General features: G+C 56.9%; 1 protein-coding gene across 1 annotated transcript in view; it reads left to right on the top strand.

Annotated features, from left to right (window-relative positions):
- The window catches only part of LPCAT1 (lysophosphatidylcholine acyltransferase 1), a 60,771-nt gene that overhangs the window by 31,560 nt on the left and 9,296 nt on the right, over positions 1 to 19,915 (top strand). Inside the window, exons 4-11 of the mRNA XM_007961144.3 lie at positions 1,399 to 1,511; positions 2,917 to 2,977; positions 7,684 to 7,742; positions 10,037 to 10,071; positions 11,350 to 11,404; positions 13,231 to 13,313; positions 16,118 to 16,243; positions 16,715 to 16,868. Of these exons, the coding sequence (XP_007959335.1) occupies positions 1,399 to 1,511; positions 2,917 to 2,977; positions 7,684 to 7,742; positions 10,037 to 10,071; positions 11,350 to 11,404; positions 13,231 to 13,313; positions 16,118 to 16,243; positions 16,715 to 16,868 (686 nt within the window). The remainder of the gene's footprint in view (positions 1 to 1,398; positions 1,512 to 2,916; positions 2,978 to 7,683; positions 7,743 to 10,036; positions 10,072 to 11,349; positions 11,405 to 13,230; positions 13,314 to 16,117; positions 16,244 to 16,714; positions 16,869 to 19,915) is intronic.

The following is a 19,915-nucleotide window of genomic DNA, read 5'->3' on the forward strand; positions in this document are numbered from 1 at the left end:
TTGGCGGAGTTGGGAATAACCAATGAGTAAGGATGAAACAGTCCTGGAATCGTGAAAAAGCAAAATGATTCAAGACATAGGAAAGACCACAGAGACCCTCGTGTGTGTTTGATTTTACAGGAGGTTCCCACAGACCCAACAGGCAGCCACAGGACAGAAGGAGTTTTTTTTTTTTTTTTTTTGGGCTTCAATTTTCTCATTGTTCTGGGAGGAAAGAACCTCCAAGAAAGAATGAAAGTCATGAAATGCTACTCCTTACAAGTAATAAAAACACTAAGAAAAGAAACTGAACTGGGGTGGGGAGGTGGAGCTGACCTGCAGCAGCCTGGGAGCCCATGGTGGGGTCGGAGACACGCTCAGTTGACCTGGAGGGTCCTGTGCGTGGATCCTGCTCACCGTCCTCAAAAAGGAAGCTCCACTCGGGTAGTTTCATTTTAAAGTCTTCAGAGTTTGCTCTTCTGAGAAGTACGTTTCCACGTTCAAATCCTTTTGCAGAAAGACAGGTGCCGTGGCCGTGTTGCCCTGGTTGAGCACCAGCCTTCATGGCAGGGTGTCCCTTGTACCCCAATCCTGCACCTTCCAGGAGGCTGTGGGGTGCCATGGTTAGAACTGGGGCTGCGCTACAAAGCACCACAAAACTGGTGGCTTAGAACAACAGGAATGTATTCTCCCTCGTCTGGAAGCAGAAGCGCCAGAACAAAGTGCTGGCAGCACTGGGCTCTTCTGAAAGCTCCCTCAGCCCTCCTGGCTCCTGGCGGGAAGATGCTGGCTGTGGCCGCATCCTCCCATCGCCTCCTTCATCACTGGCCTTCTCTCCCCTTCTTCATCTCCTCTTCCCACAGGGACCCTCATCTGGGACTTTTAGCTTGATCGTCTGCTTTGTCTCCTCCTCCCATAGGGACTCTCATCCGGGACCTTAAGCATCTGCTGCCACCTGTTTCCAAATGAGGTCCCATTCCCGGTACCAGGAGTGAGGACTTCAGCTTGTCTTTTAGGGGATGCAGTTCAACCCACACGGGGTGGGCGGGGCCAGTCCACGCGACCTGGCACCTTCAACCCTGTCCTCTGTGAAGACCAGGACTAAAGACGTTCTGCTTCCTGGCGGGTGTCTTTCATTGACTTCCGTTCTGTGCTCCGTGTCCTCAGTGGTGCCGTGGACTTGGTATTTGTTACTTGTGGCACTGAGGATATAGGGCTTCCTGCTGTCACAGAGGTGGGAAGGCCAGGTGCTGTTCCCGTTCCCTCAGTCAGGGACTCACAGCCCACCCGTGGCACAGCCCCTGGGGCATCTGGAGACTCCTGCCCCACTGGGCACTGTGCAGCAGCCCCCTCATTGCCCAGCCCTGCCTGGCAGGAGCCATGGATTCCACATGATCCGTCTCCCCTCCTCTCTTCCAGCTCTGATCCGGTATATACGACCTGTGTTCGTGTCCCGGTCAGACCAGGATTCTCGCAGGAAAACAGTAGAAGAAATCAAGAGACGGGCGCAGTCAAACGGAAAGTGGCCGCAGGTAACGCACACAGCCCTGGTTGTGTTTCAGTGGTTTTATTCTGAAAGATGCGAACTTCGAGAGTGGGGAGGAAGAAACTGGGGCCCTTCCTCTGGGGCTGGATTCCAAATCTCTTCTCCTAGTGAGTACGTGAACTCAGGAGGGTGCTGCCAGGCACATTTGGTTTTGGCACCCAAAATTTAAAGTTAAAGTAAGGAAAAGCAATTCTCAGACGCATCTCAGCTTCCTGAGTCATCTTTTTTGAACTAAGTTCTGACTCAGAGCATTGCTCATCCACCCTCCTGTTGCAGTCTGATTTTGGAGTTGATGTGTCAGCCTGCTGTGTGTTGGGTGGTTCCAGAAGTCCCGGAGCAAACTTCCTGGTCTGTGTGCTGGTTCCCAGGCATCATTCAGAAACCCTGACCCAGCTGTAGGCGCAGCTCGGCCGACATGAGCTTGGACGCTCTTTTCCTTCCAACTGAGCCAGCATTAGAAGCTGGACATTTCACAGAACTGTCTGGGATCTGATTGCTCAGGAAGCTTTGCAGGGTCTGGCTGGAGCTAGCCCCTTAGAGGGTTGTGACTTCCAGGGTGCCCCAGCTCTGCCCCCACAAGCACAGGCAGCCTCCTCTCCCACCCGGTTGGCCTGGCCCTGGGCTTGCCAGGGTGAGCCCACGCCAGCCCACCTGAGGTTTGGGTGGACCTACGCCAGCCTGCCTGAGGTCTGGGTGGGCCTATAATGGCCCGCCTGCAGTCTGGGTGGACCTGCGCCGGCCCACCTGAGGTCTGGGTGAGCCTACACTGGCCCACCTGAGGTCTGTCTTCCTCGCGGGGCCCGGAACTGAAAGCAGCCTGCAGGGCTGGGAGTTTGAGCGCAGTTTCTGCTTCTGCAGGCCGGTGTGAATGGAGGAACCGAAACCCTAGTGTGGAGGGTGCTGCCTGACTGGGGCTCAGCTCTCCTGCTCATCCAGCCCGTTGCTGGGGTCCCAGCCCTCCTTCGGCTCCATCAGCCAGGCACTGCCATGTGTGGGTCTTTGCTCTCCTCTCCGCCTTCGTCCTGAGGAGAAATGAGTGCTGCCCCCAGGTGTTTGTGCTGTGCCAACCGTGGGTTCTATTTAGTTGCACCTGGTTCTCATAGTGTCTGAGAGGTGGGCGCCGCCATGACCCGGCTTTCCAGGAGCTGTAGTTGAAGAAGACAGATGCCGTTTGTGTGTGGACGCTGCTGCCACAGTTTCAGAAAACCAGCAGAGCGGAAGTCAGTGTGTGCTTCCAGAATGCATTTTAATAATTTAGATACTGAATCTGATTCCAGTGTCTAAATTATGTCAGTAGCAAAGAAAATATATTGCGAAGATTGGCGTCTGTAAGCTCCGAATTATAATCATGTACAGTTTAATGCTGATCTTTTTCTTCCTCCCACTTCCAGATAATGATTTTTCCAGAAGGAACTTGTACGAACAGGACCTGCCTAATTACTTTCAAACCTGGTATGTAGTTTTCTTAATTGTTTATTGTTCTTCTAGAGAAAAGGAAAATATTAATGTTTCTGAAGAATGTGCTGTGCACATAAGAACAGTTTCTGCTTTTATCCTGTATGCTGGGGTTCTTAGAGGTATTCCTAAGAAAAGTCACAAAATAAATTTGAGAATTTGAGTCAAGGATTATCGTGTTTACAGGAAGATGGAGAAGTTATGGTTTCAGGTCATTTCCAGTGAGGTGGAGACAGAGGTTTGCCTCTGTTTTGAGATCCAGGCTAGGGGAGTCCTGGGTCCACAAGGGGCCTCCTTGCCTTTGAATGGTTCAGGGTGCCCTTCTTGGCCTGCAGCTCACCCCCAACACCCGCCTGGGAATCCCAGGTGCAGATCCCTGTGAGCCATCCTCAGACGCCCAGGTCCTCAGGTCCCCAGGTCCCCAGTTAGACGGTTCTTTCTCCCTGGGAAGGGGGGACTCAAATGCATGTGAACTTGGGTCTCTCCTGCAGTGGTCACCCGGGTCTAGTGTTGTGTCTGCACCCCGATGTGGGAAGTGTGGCCGTGAGCAGGCATTGGGTCTCTCCCGCAGTGGTCACCCGGGTCTAGTGTTGTGTCTGCACCCCGATGTGGGAAGTGTGGCAATGAGCAGGCAGCAGAGTCCACTGTTCTTTCTGCGCTGAGTCTGTTTGGAATTCTGCGTACCCTTGGGCATGTCAGAGGGTCCACCTGGGTCCTGTTGTCTCCCTTGGGCTACTTTAGAAAGTCGTGGCTCTCATCAACTGTGTCCACGCTGGGGCATGCAGACCTGTTCTCCGGGGTTGGGTCAGAGCCACGTGGAAAAGCCAGTACCTCGCTCGGACTGGCACCGGCTGCCCTGCCTCTGGGGCCGCACAACCTGAGTGTCTGGGCTTTTATGGGAGCTGGGTCGAGGAAGTGTGCAGTCGCTTGCCTACATGTGCCGCCGTGGTTTCCGGGCCTGTGGCCATCCTCCTCCTGCTCAGATGCGCGTGCTCTCACCCTCCACCCTCCTTGGTGCAGCAGGCAGATGGCAGGATTTGTTGCTAGCAGAGCCTTCAAAGTGCAGCTCCATGGAAGGTACTGGGTCTTCCCGTTCCATTGTCTTCACCACGTGTGGTTCTGAGTCATTCTGATCAGAACCAGAGATGCAGAGGGTGGAGGTGGCACCCAGTGACCAAGAATCCACGTGCCCCCACTACACTGGGCCCGTGCCTGGGCATGGCCTGTGGGCCACCTTGATGAAGGCTGAAAGGGGGCTGTGTTTCCAAGGCTCCAGGCAGAAGACAGCTGGCAAGTACGTCAGGTCTTGTTCCTCGGCAGGTGTGGGGCTGGGGTCCATGCCGGGCCCTATCTTCAAGGGCAGGCGTTCCTCGGGAGTGGAGCCTCGTGCCTGCGGGGAGGCCCCTGGGGAGGGCCATCGCCTTGCCCTTTGGAGCTGGCAGCCCTCGTGTAGACGTGAGGAGGGCGTGTGAGCACCTCTCAGGGCATATCACAAAATCAAGGGGAGTCACGGCGGTGCCCGGCGGGAGCTCACTGCGTGCAGTCCAGGAAGGGCACTCACTGTGCCCCAGGTGGGTTCCACGGCATCTGGGGAGACGACACGGCAGCTTGATCCCATCCCTGTCTCCATTTCCAGTGGGTCCAGCTGTGAGTTCTGCATGTCACCCTCAGGCACAGGGTTCCGGCTGCCTTGAGTCACGTGTTCGGAATCTCGCAGGCCCTCATGCGTCTTAGCTGGGTACTTTTTAGTGAGGTTTGGAGCCTCCTGTTTGGAGGTGAAATTGGTGTGTGGTGCGTGATCCTGACACCTCGTGGGGGAGCCCTCCAGAGCTGTGGGGGTCTCCTGCCTTGAGCCTGACACCAGAGGCACCCACAACCTCCCTGGTGTCTTGGGCTCAAGCTGCCCCAGCTCCATGGTGGCCCGCCCACTCAGACCCCTCCCTCCACCTTCCATCAGATCGCCTGATGTTGGGGTCATGTTGCTGGGGTCACCCCTGTTTGGGCACCACTGCCAACTCCCCGCCTTCATCCCCGGAGACCTTCCTGCATCGGGCCCAGCCTCCAGCCTCAGGCTCCTGGAGCCTCTTCCAGGGTCCTCCTGGGCCCGGGGGCCTTCTTTCTCCTGAGCGTCTCCTGTCTGTGCTGCACTGTCCACCTGGGTCCCCCATTGCAGACCCAGGCCAGGGGTGCCAGGGAGTCCCTGGGCTTGGCCGCCTCTGAGGTGGGAGTGACAGAGCTCAGCAGAGCCCCGTGGGGTCTGCTGGATGTGGTGGGTTCCGGCAGGGCTGGGACCCTCAGGCTCTGCAGGGATCGAGTTGCACCTGAAACAGGCCCATGTGGGGCCTTCCTCTCCAGTGTCCACACTCACCCTCTTTGTCAGAGGGCACTAGAGCAGGATCGGCTGACTGGGTGCCTGGAGACCCCTCCTGGAAGGTCCTGGGCCCACACCCTCCACATGCCCACACCCCACCTGCCTGCCAGCTCCGAGCTCTCAGAGCAGAACGAAGACAGAAGGCCCTAGGATGCTGCGTGGGTCCAGCGATGGCACCGACTACCTGAGGATGCGGAGGCTGGGCCTGCCGAATGTGGCTGCTGGGAGTGGACGCAGCTCTCCCTGGGCCACAGTGGCCTCCCTGCACTGGCTGTGAGCAGACATGGCTGCGGTTCTCCCTGGGCCGCGGTGGCCTCCCTGCACGGGCTGTGCCCAAATGTGGACATGGCTCTCCCTGGGCCATGGTGGACTGTTTCTTCCTGTGGGCTGGGCTGTGGGGGATGGGCATTATGAGTAAGGGGTGATGGCCTTCTGGGGGCCTCAGGGGTCTCTGCTGAGCCATCTTCCAGCCTCATTGTTGCAACTAGTGAAGTTAGACCCATGCCCAGCACAAGGTATGTGTGAATATGGAGGTTTCTGCGCAGTTTAGAAGCCTGCGCCTCCTCCCCTCAGCTTATTTCCTGCGTTCAGGAGCCCTGGGCTCTGACTCCCTCATCTTGGTTTCTCCCAGCCTGACCTTTGTGCAGCCTGCCCTGGGTGCCTGGTGCTGGTGGGGTCTGGGTGCTGCTGACCCTCAGGGGCCCCTGGGAGACTAGGGAGGCCGGAGACCCCTGCAGACTTTCCCACTGGGATTTCCATGAAGTCACTGACCTTTCAGGCTCGTGGGGGGGTTTCTGCGCTCTTGGGGACTTTCCCAAGCGGTCCTCAGTGTGTTGAGATGTTCTTTGATTCTTACTGAGTTTCTTCAGTGATGTCCCCTTGACACGTGGTTGAGACGGTCAGCTGAGCTGCAGCAGCAAAGCCATTATCACCCGCAGCAGCTCTCGCCACTCCATGTGTGCTCCTGGGCTCGGTCCTGGGCAGTGAGGACTGTTTTCTCCACACTGCATATCTGAGGGGCTGGGGCTCGGCTGCCGGGCTTTGGAGCTGGGGCTTGAGCCTGGGTCTGTGCCAGCCCTGCCGTCCTCCGCCTCCCCTGACACAGTCAGCCGTCCACCTGGGTACACAGAAGTGCAGGGTGAACTGCGTGAGCTCGTTCCCAGATGCTGCTGAGCCCACAGCAGGAAAGGGGCAACCCAGCACTGGACATGGGGGAGCTACGGCACACAGGCCAGGGACTTGGGGTGCCGGCTGGACACCAAGGCTGCAGGCGGATGTCCTGCATGAGACGAAAGCTGAGTGGGTTGGGCTGTCAGCTCGAAGTTTCAGCCCTGACACGGGCCTCTGGCCTCAGGCCACCGCGAAAGGAGAAATGGCCCTGGGGACAGATGCTCCTGGCAGCTCCAGGGGCAAACATGGGCTCCATTCTCCCAGAATCGTGCAGAATCCCGCAGCCAGGACCAACCCCAGATCCCTGACCACAGTGGCACTCGCTGGCAGCCTGGGAGGAATGTACTGCCTGGGGACTGACCTGTGTGGCCTCAGGTTGTCAGGCAGGGGAGCCCTTCTCAGACCCCCTGTCCTGTTCTAAAACTTCTAATGCCTGAGTTTTCCAGTTAAAAACAAAATCTTTCGATAGACATTTAAATAGAATTTAAAATAGAAACAGAATCCACAGAGTCCATGGTGCCTTGCTCCAGCCTGCAAGGGCACAGCTTCAGCCAGTGAGAAGGCAGAGTGGCAGCTGCGTGCGGCCACAGTTCCAGTGGGAACGGGGAGGTTCCTGAGCCTCCATGGCCTGTGGCTCTAGCTGGGACTTGCTGGGGCTTCTCCCAATTCCTTGGGAGCCCATCAGGTGGCAGCCGCTCAGAGACAGAGGCAGGTCCCAGGCAGGTTCTGCTGCAGCTGTGACCAAGTCCGCCTGTCCTTCGAGCTGAGCCCCAGGGGCAGGTGAGGGTGGTGGGTGGGGCCCCGAGGCAGATGTGTGTGCTTGGTGGGGGCAGACCCTGACCCCATCAGGTGGATGGGCATGGCCGGTGATGAGGACCCTCACTTCCCACTGACGCCTTCCAGCTGGTGCGAGATGTTATAACAGAAAGTGTCCCTTGGCCGGGGAGCGCCCCTGGCCGAGGTTCCCCGCCCATCCGTGCTGTGGTGCTGAGTGTTTATGGTCAGGACAGATGTTGAGATAGTCCAGGCATGGAGTGCCCTTGCTGACCAGGAAGGCCTAGACAGAAAAGCTCGTTTTTATCCCAAGAGCAGCATGAGAAACGCAGCAGATGCTGTCCTGCGTGGGCTTCCGTGGGTCACACCACTGTTCCTTTCTCGGCAGGTGCGTTCATCCCGGGAGCACCCGTCCAGCCTGTGGTTTTACGATATCCAAATAAACTGGTGAGTTATGTTTTCCTGGGGTCGGCTTCCAGGGAATTCTCTGGGAGTGGGAACTGTGAGCTGCCTCTGTGCACCTGTGTCTTCACCTCTCCACACCCCTTATCTGCGCCACAGCCCACGCTCGGCTGTGCTGAGTCCATCTGGCCTCAGCACTGGAGAGGGCAGGACAGGCCTGGGCCCTGGGCTCGGTGCGCCGTGTTCCCAAGTGCGGCCTTTTCTACACACGTGTCCCTGATCAACCCCGTGATTCCACAGTGGTCCCCAGTATCCCAGAGCCCTGCTTCCATAGGTCCTGAAGCAGCTGCCCTCTCCTCTGTGTGACCAAACCTGACATTTTGGAGAGGGAACCCCCTAACCCCACGTCACCAGCCAGGGTCCCCGGCAGCTTTCAGTACCCAGTTCATGCTCCAGGAAGTTAAAAATTAAGAACATTTCAGTTCTGGAAGGCAGAGGCAGCGGAGACAAAGGAGGTGACTGTGCCATTTCTGTGGTTTTATCATTTAGTGCCCAGGTTTTGTGTTGGTTTAAGAGAACAAAATTAAGAAGGCGTTTGGGGTCCAGAGCTCCTGGGGTGAAGGTGGTGGACCCCACCTTTGGGGAGAAAGCCTGGATGAGGCCTCAGAGCAGTTCCTCATGGGGACTTGCTGCCTCTGGAGGAGGCTCAGACTGCTCTGGCTCTGCCCTGGCTCTGCCCCGGCCCCACCCCACCCCTGACCCAGGCCCTGCTCCATCCCCGCCCCTGGCCTCAGCCGCACCCCCTGGCCCCGCCCCTGCCCACGTCCTGCCTCAGTCTCCACACCTGTAAGGTGGCTGCTGCACCTTCCTTTGGGTGCTCTTCGGTGCTCAGAATACTTCCGGTTCCATCGGCCCCCCCCCCCCATTTAGGCGGCCTCGCCTCATGGGCTACGGCTGAGCTCAGGGCATTCATTTGGTGCCAGCTGTTTCCCCTTCCACTTCAATCACTCCCGCACGTCCTCGCCCCTTCATGGGCTCCTGGAGCATAGAGACGGCCCAGGCCGACTCAAGGTCCCCACAGCCCACTGGTGCTGGGCTCACTGCAGGTTCCTGGTAGAGCACCCACCTGGGAGAGCGCCAGGAGGGCCTGTCCATCACAGGGAGCTTCCCGTCTATCGCAGTTCCTCTGTGATGGCAAAGGAAAGCACTGAAAGAAAGACCTCGTGGGTCAGGACACAGTGGGGCAGAAATACAGGTGACCTCTGGGTGCCGGGGTTCTGGCCCATCCGCCTCTGGGCCCGTCCCATCCGATGCCTGTGCGTTTCACGCTGCCCGGAGGGCTGATGCTCAGGTAATAAAATGGAGTCGGGGCCGGTAGTCACATGACTGAAAGGCCTTGTCCTTCTTACTGAGGCGTGCGTTTGTCAGCCAGGCTCCTGGCCAAGGGCCCCTTCCTACCTCTGCTGCAGAAACCATGCCCCAGTGCAACTCCTATGGGCAAAAAAATCAACCCAAGGACAACAGACTCCCATCTGTGCAGAACTCTGGATTTTCCACTTTTTAAGATTGTTTTATCAGTGTGTTTAAAGCAACACACTGTTACTGGATGCACCGAGAAGCACCCAGCTTAGCCGTCAGGGGAGCAGAAGGTCCACCCCAGGGTGACAGTGTCCGGGCCTCTACCATCAGGGCCCCTGCTGTGTGGTCCTGCCCGGCGGCGCTGAGGCTGAAGATGGGACTTCCAGAGCACCCGGGGTGGGGGGGCCCTGCACATGCATAGTGGCTGGGGGAATACCCAGAGCACTTGGAGAGAACGGGGAGCCAGGGGGGGCTGGGGTCCTGGGCGCACACTGGAATAGGTGTCTCCAGGCCTGTGAGGAAAGAGGAGAGCAAGCAGGGAGGGAGGACCCTTTTCCCAGATCCTAGGGGCTCTGGGAACTTGTAAGAGGGGGCTCTGAGTCCTCAGGGACTCTGGGGATCTTGGGGGAACTCTGGGGACCTGTAAGGAGGTCTCTGGGTCCACAGGCTCATCAGGGCCTCCTGGGTGCTGATGTCTGAGCTGACGTCAGAAGGGAGGGTAGAGGGAGCAGGGAAGTCCAAGAGAGACCCAGAGTTCTCTGGGTCCTTAGAGGATCTGGGGACCTCAGGTTGGGGGCTGGTCTGAGTCCTGGATCCTCAGGGGCTCTGGGAAGCTGGAGCTCTAGCACCCTCCTCCCTTCCCCCTGGCTGCAGCGCCTCTGTGGGGTAGGAGGTGCAGGGAGAGGCTGGCACACACAGGTGCTGGGTGCAGGCCCCGGGTTCAGGCCCTGTGCTGACTGACCCTGCCTCTTCCTCCCCAGGACACCATCACGTGGACGTGGCAAGGACCTGGAGCGTAAGTCGAACGCCGTGTCATCCTCTTTGTCCTGTTGTTTCGTGAACACATAGGGGCTGCTTGGGGTCTGCTGTGCACGCTAGTTACTTTTGCAGTTGTGAAAGCAGCTGTGGGACAGCCGTTAGGTTCAGCCCATTGTGAAAACTAAACGCACAGACATGGCCCCGGCCTGACACTCCTGGATTCTGGGGTCTTAAGTTGTGTGTCCTCAGCACCAGCAGGGAGGGGACGGTGAGTCTCGCGTTCTGCTCTTGAGTTCGCCAGCTCAGTAGTTGCCGTCATCCCCCTGGCGGCCCCTAGTAAGGAAAGTGGAGATTTAGGGGTGTCTGGGGGGACCCCGTCTGCACAGGCGCAAGGACTGAGCAGTGCTGGGTGGGAGGCCAGCCCCTGTTGTAAGTCAGTGTCCCTGTCCCCCGGCACAGACACTGAAGGTCAGTTACGCAACGATGAACAACCCCACGGAAACGGGAATGAGCCCCAGAGGAGAAGCCGGGGCCACAGGCTCGTCAGGGCCTCCTGGGTGCTGATGTCTGAGCTGACGTCGGGAGGGAGGGCAGAGGGAGCGGGGAAGTCCAAGAGAGAGCAGCTCCGTCCCAGGCGCTTGGGAGGACACGGGTCCGCTGGTGCGTTCCGGTGAAGGTGTTGGGTCCGTGCTTCCCAGGCTGGCGTGTGGAGGCTCCCAGCTGCGAGCAGAGCTGGGAAGGGGCTCTGGGGGGCATGGGGGCTCTGGGGTCCCTGGGGCCTAGGGCTGGGGTTGGCATGACAGGGCAGAAACAGGGTTGGGGCGGTGGGCTGTCTGGTGGGGGTGTGAGTGTGGCCCTGGGAGCGGCTCCGAATGTCTCCCATGTCAGCTCCTGCAGCAGAGGCATGGCGACCCTGGTTCTGAGGTGGGGAACTCTGGATCCAGGCTGGAGGGGTGGCAGGACTTACGGCCTCTGCTGCCTGGGGACGGTGAGGAGGGATAGGTGTGGAGGGAGGAGGGACGGGTGTGGGCTGTACAAGGTCTCCTGAGCTGGAGAACAAGCAGGAGATGGTGTCTTGCTAGATGAACCAAAGACATAAGCAGGTGTTGAATCAGAAAAGCAGCATTTCCACCCACAGCTGCATGTCACACTGGGGCTCGGGCTGGGTGGGCACAGCACCCCCTCCGCGGGAGCGTTGACTGCCCGGTAGTGCCCTCTGGAGGGCGCGTCTGGAGGTTTCGCTCCAGAATTGGAAGTAATTTACTTCTTAACCTGTGTTGTAAATCTGCTCAACATTGCGCAATCTGTTTTTAAGGCTGGAAATCCTGTGGCTCACGCTGTGTCAGTTTCACAACCAAGTGGAAATCGAGGTTCGTATGGATACGGCGTTACACAGTGCTCTTCACAGTGGCACACCAGGATGCCCAGATAAGCCTTGTACAATGTGACGTAGCACCTGTCTTGCTTTCCCATCTTTCCATTTCTCAGGGCTCCACAGAGGAGCCTCTGGTTACTTTACATCAATGACTTTATGTCTCTTGTATGAGTCTGAACCACTTGGATACGATTTGGGTTTTTGTTCTTTGTTTTTCTGAGACAGCGTCTTGCTGTGTTGCCCAGGCTGGAGTGTAGCATTGGGCTCACTGCAGCCTCGACCTCCTGGGCCCAAGCGATCGCCCTACCTCAGTCTCCCGTGTAATTGGACCACAGGCACATGCCACCATGCCTAGCTAATTTGTGTAGAGATGGGTCTCACTTTGTTGCCTAGGCTGGTCTCAAACTCCCGGTCTCAAGCAGTCCTCTGCCTCAGCCTCCTGAAGCGCTGGGATCCCAGGCATGAGCTACCACACCCAGCTGTGTAGGAGTTTTTAAACCTACCATTCATTATTATGGGTATTGTAGCTTAAGGGCATATGAAGCTGGCCCACATGCAAATAATTATTCACTTGGCTTTTAGTTTTACTTGACATATTTAATACTGCTGAGCTTGTCATAGCACCTTGCTCTGTTTAATACATAGTCAAAGAATCCCCTTCTCAGCCTGACCCAGGTCTCCAGAGTCAAGACCTTGGGCTAAATAGTCACCTCTGTGTAGCCTGCACAATTTTATCTAAGTCCATGAGGAGTCGTTCTTTTTTTGTTTGAAAGGGGAATTAATATGCACTTCTTGCAACTGGAAATAAAAGATGAGTCACATGCAACTTAAATATTTAATAAAACAATTTGCTGCCTTAAATATTGCAGAGCATTACGAAATATACCGATGAGCCCGGCTCTCAGCCCAGCTGTTCACTTCCACAGAGGATAAGCCACTCTCATTACAGAGGACTGGGCTGAAGGGCCTCGGCCCAGGCCTGAGGGCGGCAGTCCCCCCACCCAGCAGGATTATGTGACTGGATGGGCAGTGGCTGGGAGGGTGCAGGCCAGGCCTCGAGCACAGAACACAGGGGCTGAGCTTGAGCTCCTGAGGGCTCCCTGGTGTTGAAACGGCTGTGTTACAGGCCTGCTTTCTAATTTTAAGAGTTGAAAAGAAAGTGAATGGCTTTGCAAAACTGCTCTGTCCTTACGTTGTTCATACGAGATGCAAATGCCGATGCGAGGAGCCATGACAGTTTACGGAAGTTTTAGAAATAACAGCGAGAACTGGGGTTTCAGGATGTTCCTGTATTCTGAAATATTCCGTAAGAGAGAAAAGGACATCCAGGGTAGGCTTCTGCCCTTTCCTGCACCGTGTGCACTGTGGGTCACATTCATTTAAAATGCTGTGTAAGTGTCACTCAGGCAAGGACAAGTTCATTGGACAATTTCTTTTAATTTCAAAATGCGCAAGGTGCCAATAATCTGTTCCAAATGTCGGAATAACGTGCTGCAGTATCCCCATTACAAAACGGATTCCGTGAGAAGCTGGCGTAAGCCCTCTGTGAGATCAGGGAGCCGGATGTTCTGCCGTAGGCAGCAGGTGCTCCTAGGAGCACTGACGGGGGTGAGTGTTCAGGTGCACACGTGTGCAGTTCATGCATCTTGGGGTGTGTGCATGCACGCGTGTGCACACAACTTTGAAGACGATTCTAATGGGCTTCGACAGATTGCTAATTGCTTCGACAGATCTTAATTTTGTCAGCCTCCCAGTTGTCGTTATGGTATGTTGCTGAGGTCAGCGTCTTGTGATACTAACGCAGCTTCTCTGTGTGTTCAGTTCCTTCCTGTGTACAGCCCTTCTGAGGAGGAGAAGAGGAACCCTGCACTGTATGCCAGCAACGTGCGGCGAGTCATGGCCGAGTAAGTGAGCAGCTCCTTGCCCCGCCGCTGAGTCAGGGCTGTCTCCCAGAGTGCTACTCCCTGTGTATTTAAAATAGCCAACAGTATCAGGAAAAGGCATTCTTGCTGAAGCACAGGAACCCGCTCCATGCATGTTGGTGAAGTGTGCTTGGCCTTGGGCTGCACGTCCCTGTTTCCCTCTGATGGCATTTCACCGTCTTTGATGTTTGGAAGATGCATGACTGATTTTTCCAGACCTTCCTGCAGCTGTTGGTCACCCCAGGCCCTATGTTCCCTGTGCCCTAAATGATCTGACGGGGCACTGGTCTGGGCCAACTTCACATCTGTGCGGCGGCCTCCACGCCTGCCTTTGCTCATCCGCCTGTGTGATACTTACCAGTGCCCTTACTCTGTCTGGCAGGGCAGAGTGGTGGCTGCACATTTAATCTTGTAAGGTGACTTGTGCTACTTACACAATTCCATGCATGCAGTTAGGAAGAGGGAATGTCCTCGCTTCCCATGGTCCCAGGTCCCCTGCTTGCATGGCCAGCAGTGCTGTCGGCTCACACACCCTCCCTTCTCCCTCTCTCAGTGCCATCAGGTCACACGCCCTTCCCCTCTCCCTCCCTTAGTGCCCTCAGCTCACACGCCCTTCCCTCTCCCTCCCTTAGTGCCCTCAGCTCACACGCCCTTCCCTCTCCCTCTCTCACATGCCCTCCCCTCTCCCTCTCTCATGTGCCCTCCTCCTCCCTCTCTCACATGCCCTCCCCCCTCCCTCTCTCACACGCCCTCCCCATCTCCCTCTCTCACACACCCTCCCCATCTCCCTCCCTCAGCACCTTCCATCCCTCAGGGTCCCATTCCCCCAAAACTTGTCCTTGCAACCAGGTCCTCCCACCTGGATTTACCCCCACCTGGACGCCTCCCTAGTGCTTCCTCCTGCAAAGCTCTGTCCAGTGGAGCTGGAGCCTCCCCTCCACCAGGCGACTGCCAGACCTGGGCTGCAGGAGCCACCTGGGAGCCACATCCACCTTAGTCCGCTGGCCCCACCCCCAGGCTCCTGCTGCAGCAGATCGGGGCATGGCTGGGAACTTGCCTCTCCAGAGAGCCCAGAGGGGAACACAGCCATGGCTGGGCCGGCAGAGTGTGCCTGGCTCTGACCTCCCAGTCACTTTGTTCACACTCCGCTGACACCCTGCAGATTCAGCTGGGCGGCCCTTTCCCTCACATTCGCGTCCTCTCCCTCCCAGAGCACGTACCCAAGGGTAAAAATGGGTCCGGCAGTCTCTGTCCCCCAAAGCTCCACACAATCGCAACACAGGCCGCTCTGAACAATACAAAAAAGCTGAGTAGGTGCCGAGCCAGGGGAATGCATTCCCACCTCCAGGCCCAGCACCTGTGATCCGGACTGCTGCCAATACCTGCTACTTTTGGGGACCTGGGGAGGAAGAGAACACATTTTACAGAACTCAAGAAGAGATCGCCTATGGGCCTCACTGATTATTTTAGAGCCCTCCATTTCAAACGGACTCTGAGGAAACTGCACCTTTTTTTAGGGTACGAGAGTGCCATCATTTCCATTGTAGTAATTCAGAATTCTCTTAAAACCCCACTCTGAATTACCAGGAGCTGTGTTCATCACATCAGGGCCATTGGGGGGTCTACCACCATCAGCAAAACCCCCACCAAGGAACATGGGAGGGAGAGGCAGCCTCGGACTCCTGGGCCTGGGCGGGTGCCCGGTGCAGCACCACTCGGGGAGTGGAGTTGGTCACGAGCAGAGGGACCCTGGCAGTGCCTCCTCCCGGCTGGTTTTCCAGTCCCGTAGCGGGTCCTCGGAGGCAGTGGTGGAAGCACGTTCTCCTCCCCTGCCCGCTGCGAGGACAGCGGCACCCCAGGGTGGCAGAGCGCACACATCCTTCCCTGACCTTGGTTTTCCTCTGGGATGGGGCTGGCCTCTGTGTCATTCAGGGTTCTGAGATGAATGACACATGTGCAGTGCTGGCCTGGAGAGAGGTGCCACCCAGGATGGGCCATCAGGAGAGGCCGGGGATGGCCCCAGGTGTGGCTGGCGGAGGTGGGTGGTTCTCCCAGCCAGGGCTTCTGGTCCCTGGCCCACCTGGAGTCAGCTGGCGGAGGTGGGTGGTTCTCCCAGCCAGGGCTCCTGTGAAGTTCATGGGCAGCCTCTCAGTTAGGCTTGTCCTTTCCTGTGGATATCCTGAGACTTTCCTGTTCCCAAATGGTGATGCCTACGTTTGCCAAGGGGAACTTGAGCGGCTCTCAAATAGGACTGGAGAGGCACCGATTTCTCATCACCTGAGCACACACAGCACGGTCAGGGCAGCTCTGGGAGTGAGGGTGCCCCCCGCTTCACTCTGCTTCATGTTACGGTGCTTCACAGACAGTTGCTTCACGTTTGTGGCAACCCTGTGTTGAACAAGCTTATCAGCACCATTTTCCAGCACCGTGAGCTCACTTTGGCGCCTCTGGGTCACATTTCAGTAATTCTCACACCATGAGCTCACGTCGTGTCTCCGCATCACATGTTGGTAATTCTCACAGTGTTTCAAACTTTTTCACGGTTCTCGTGTAATGGCAGTCTGTGATTGGTGACCGTTGGTGTGACTGTTGCCATTGTTTCAGAGCACCCCTATGAGAGTGAAGCTCATCAATACATGTGTGACTGCCCCAGCAACTGGCCGTTCCCTGTCTCACTGCCTCTCCTCAGCCCTCCTCTCCCCTGAGCCATCGGCGGCTACTCCAGTGGGGCGGTGGGAACTGGCCGCCATGGGGCTGGGCTGACGGGGGTGCTGCCCTCCTTGCAGGGCCTTGGGCGTCTCCGTAACTGACTACACGTTCGAGGACTGCCAGCTGGCCCTGGCGGAAGGACAGCTCCGTCTCCCCGCTGACACTTGCCTTTTAGAATTTGCCAGGCTCGTGCGGGGCCTCGGGTGAGTACCTGGTTCTCCTTACCTGAGCGTTAGCTAGAACCCGTGCTGCCAAGGCTGGTGGGGGCTCCCTGGGGTTGCAGGGCAGGGAGCTAAGGAAGTAATTATTAATGATGTTTATTCTGGCGTTTGCTTGGCTTTTTTCAAACATCAACTTCAGCCTACATAGTGTCTTTAAATCCCTTAGTGCCTGGCACCAGCTGTCTGTGTGGGTGGCGCCCCAGGAGGGCCACCCTGTGTCCTGCGAGATCCGCCCTGGGGAAGGGAACGGGTCTCAGGGGCACAGGCACCTGGCATGACACTTGGACAGAACACATCTCACACCTTCCAGTTAGGGGAATGCCTTTTCTTGAAAACTAACTTGCTGCTACTTCTGTAAATAATTCTAATATTTTGATGCGTCTTACAACTAAATCTAGTGTTAGCATGCGCCATTTTATTGAAAAAGAAAGCTTTCCCTCTCTTTTTGTCTAGGCTAAAACCAGAAAAACTTGAAAAAGATCTGGACAAATACTCAGAAAGTGCCAGGAAGAAGGGAGGAGAGAAGATGGGTATTGCGGAGTTTGCGGCCTCCCTGGAAGTCCCTGTTTCTGACTTGCTGGAAGACATGTTTTCACTGTTCGACGAGGTAGGGGCTGTCGCCTGAGGAGCGGGGTCTCCGCAAAACCTCCTGCTTTTTGAAGTATAGGTTGTTCTCATTCTAATATAAATATATTTTCACACGAATTTGAAAGCAGAGACAGGAAACCACCCCTCACTACCCCACCGTCTCATTTTGAGGGTGTTTCCTCCCGTGCTTTTAAATACATGTACACATTAGACGTTTAAATTAGCCTTTACTGATGAATGTGCCTGTGGTTTGGGTTTTTTTTAGTCTGATTACGGAGTCCAACAATATCAAATGGTGACACCCAGCCTGGGGTCTCCAAAGGGACCCCCTGCAGGGCCCGTGCTCACCAGAGCTGCTCTTTACAGTGTCAGAATTTCTAATAATGCGCCCGTCCTCTATGATGGGCTTAGAGGCCCCCCGCCAGCCTGTGGGTGTGGGAGGGCTTCCTCCTGGCACAGCCGCCCACTCCCCTCCGCCCTCCACACGTCATCCCCAGGTCCTCGTCGTAACTGATGAGGCATCCATGGTCATGCCAGCTGGGCCTGAACATGTGGGCAGCCTTGGTGTTTCCGGAAGGTGCCAGGCGGTATGCAGGGGCAGGACAGGCTGCCACGGTGAGCCACAGGTCGGCCGATCCTGGTCTTTTCTGGGTGTCAGTGTCACAGCATGGACACTTAAACGCTGTGGTCCTAGAGGAGCTGGTGACACGCCAGGTATGTGTAGAGGGTTCCTTCAGCCTTGACTGTTCCACTACAGCGTCGTGGGATTCCCCGTGTGACAGTGAGATATGTGCTTTGCACCAACACGGAGCAGCTGTAGTGCCGCCCTGGGTGGAGCCCGGGCAGGCAGGAGGCCTCTCTGGCCAGAGAGGAAGTGAGGAGCACTCAGGGCAGGGGGACTCTGGCCAGAGAGCAGGAGGTGAGGAGCACCCAGAGGCAAAGGAAGGACTCCCTGGTTGGAGAGAGCAAGAGAAGATGAGGAGCACCCAGGACGGGAAGGAGGCCGCCCCACGCGTGTGCAGAGCGTGAACCAAGGATCACAGTGCGTGGCTCAGGGCATTCTCCTACACGCACCATGGGGCCCCAGTCACGGGCCCTCTGCTACGGGGCAGCTGGAAATGGCGTCTCGGATGCGAGGCCTGCCTGGTGTCTATGCCACAGCTGCAGCTGCGTTTGCACCCAGGGCTTTACCACAGTGTGTGAATTGAAATGCGAAATAGTGAACGCTGGTTTCACAGGCAGCATTCCGAGGTCACTTATGACACTGTGTGGTTAATTTTTTATTTTCTGCAATTTCAAATGCATATGATCTTACAAGGTAGGAATATTCTCCGTTTATACCCAGGACCTCAGACCCCCAGCCTGAGACCTTCCCAGAGCCAGGGACTTGTAGTCATTTCTACCTGCCAGATACCCAAGGCCCAGTCCCGGTACCCCATGCCTTGCAAGGGGTATGGCATAGCGCAGAGAAAGCTGTCAGTTCCCTCAGAAGACCCTCAGGGACCTGTGTGCACCTCACCCCTAGCACCTACAGCCTGTGTTTGACACAAGCGTACAGGGGCAACTGCTGGTCAAAGTCCTCCCTCTGCTCCTGGGTGCTCCTCACCCCCGGCTCTCTGACCAGGGCGTCCTCCCTCTGCCCCTGAGTGCTCCTCACCTCACCTCCTCTTGCTCTGACCAGAGTCCTCCCTCTGCTCTTGGGTGCTCCTCACCTGCTGTCTGGCCAGAGTCCTCCCCCATCCTGGGTGCTCATCACCTCCTGCTCTCTGACCAGAGCGTCCTCCCTCTGCCCCAGGTGCTCCTCATGTCCTGCTCTCTGACTAGAGTCCTCTCTCTGCTCCTGAGTGCTCCTCACCTCACCTCCTCTTGCTCTGACCAGAGTCCTCCCTCTGCTCTTGGGTGCTCCTCACCTGCTGTCTGGCCAGAGAGTCCTCCCCCATCCTGGGTGCTCATCACCTCCTGCTCTCTGACCAGAGCATCCTCCCTCTGCCCCAGGTGCTCCTCACCTCCTCCTCTCTGACCAGAGCGTCCTCCCTCTGCCCCAGGTGCTCCTCATGTCCTGCTCTCTGACTAGAGTCCTCTCTCTGCTCCTGAGTGCTCCTCACCTCACCTCCTCTTGCTCTGACCAGAGTCCTCCCTCTGCTCTTGGGTGCTCCTCACCTGCTGTCTGGCCAGAGTCCTCCCCCTATCCTGGGTGCCCATCACCTCCTGCTCTCTGACCAGAGCATCCTCCCTCTGCCCCAGGTGCTCCTCATGTCCTGCTCTCTGACTAGAGTCCTCTCTCTGCTCCTGAGTGCTCCTCACCTCCTGCTCTCTGGCCAGAGTCCTCCCCCTGTCCTGGGTACTCCTCACTTCCTGCTCTCTGGCCAAAATCCTTCGCCTGTCCTGGTGCTCCTCATCTTCTCTTGCTCTCTCCAACAAGGGAGTCCTTCCTTTGCCTCTGGGTGCTCCTCACCTCCTGCTTTCTGGCCAGAGTCCTCCCCCTATCCTGGGTGCTCCCCACCTTGTTTTCTCCAACCTGAGAGTCCTCCCTCTACCCCTGGATTCTCCTCCTGCTCCTCCTGCTGTCCTCCTGGAACCTCCTCCTGCTCTATGACCAGGGAGTCCTCCCTCCACTCCTGGTTGCCCTTCATCTCCCGCTCTCTGAACAGAGTCCTCCCCCTGTCCAGGGTGCTCCTCACCTCCTCCAGCCCTGACCTGGGAGGTTCTTTCCTGTGGCCTGGGCACACCCTGCAGCCACGTGCAGATCGTCCCCATTATCATCAGAAGTGCAGACCCTGTCAGCCCTGACCTGTGCCTCTTACCACCCTGCTCACTCACAGCATGTCCCTGGAGACGCTGGGTGTGAGGAGTTACTGAGAATGGTCAGCGTGGGGCCGACTGGCTTCCACAGCTGGCCCGGGCTGCGTGTTTAGCTCCACCTCACAGCTCTGGGTTCACCTTCTTTCTGCAGGATGGATGGGTTGCCATAAACAGACTAAATTCCTAGAGCCCAGAAGCAGCCTTGGTGCTTGTGGAGTTTTCTCAAATGCAAATCTCGGCAGGTGGCAGGCACTGCATTGCGTG

Source organism: Chlorocebus sabaeus, chromosome 4, assembly GCF_047675955.1.
Source record: "Chlorocebus sabaeus isolate Y175 chromosome 4, mChlSab1.0.hap1, whole genome shotgun sequence".
In the NCBI taxonomy this organism is placed as follows: domain Eukaryota; kingdom Metazoa; phylum Chordata; class Mammalia; order Primates; family Cercopithecidae; genus Chlorocebus; species Chlorocebus sabaeus.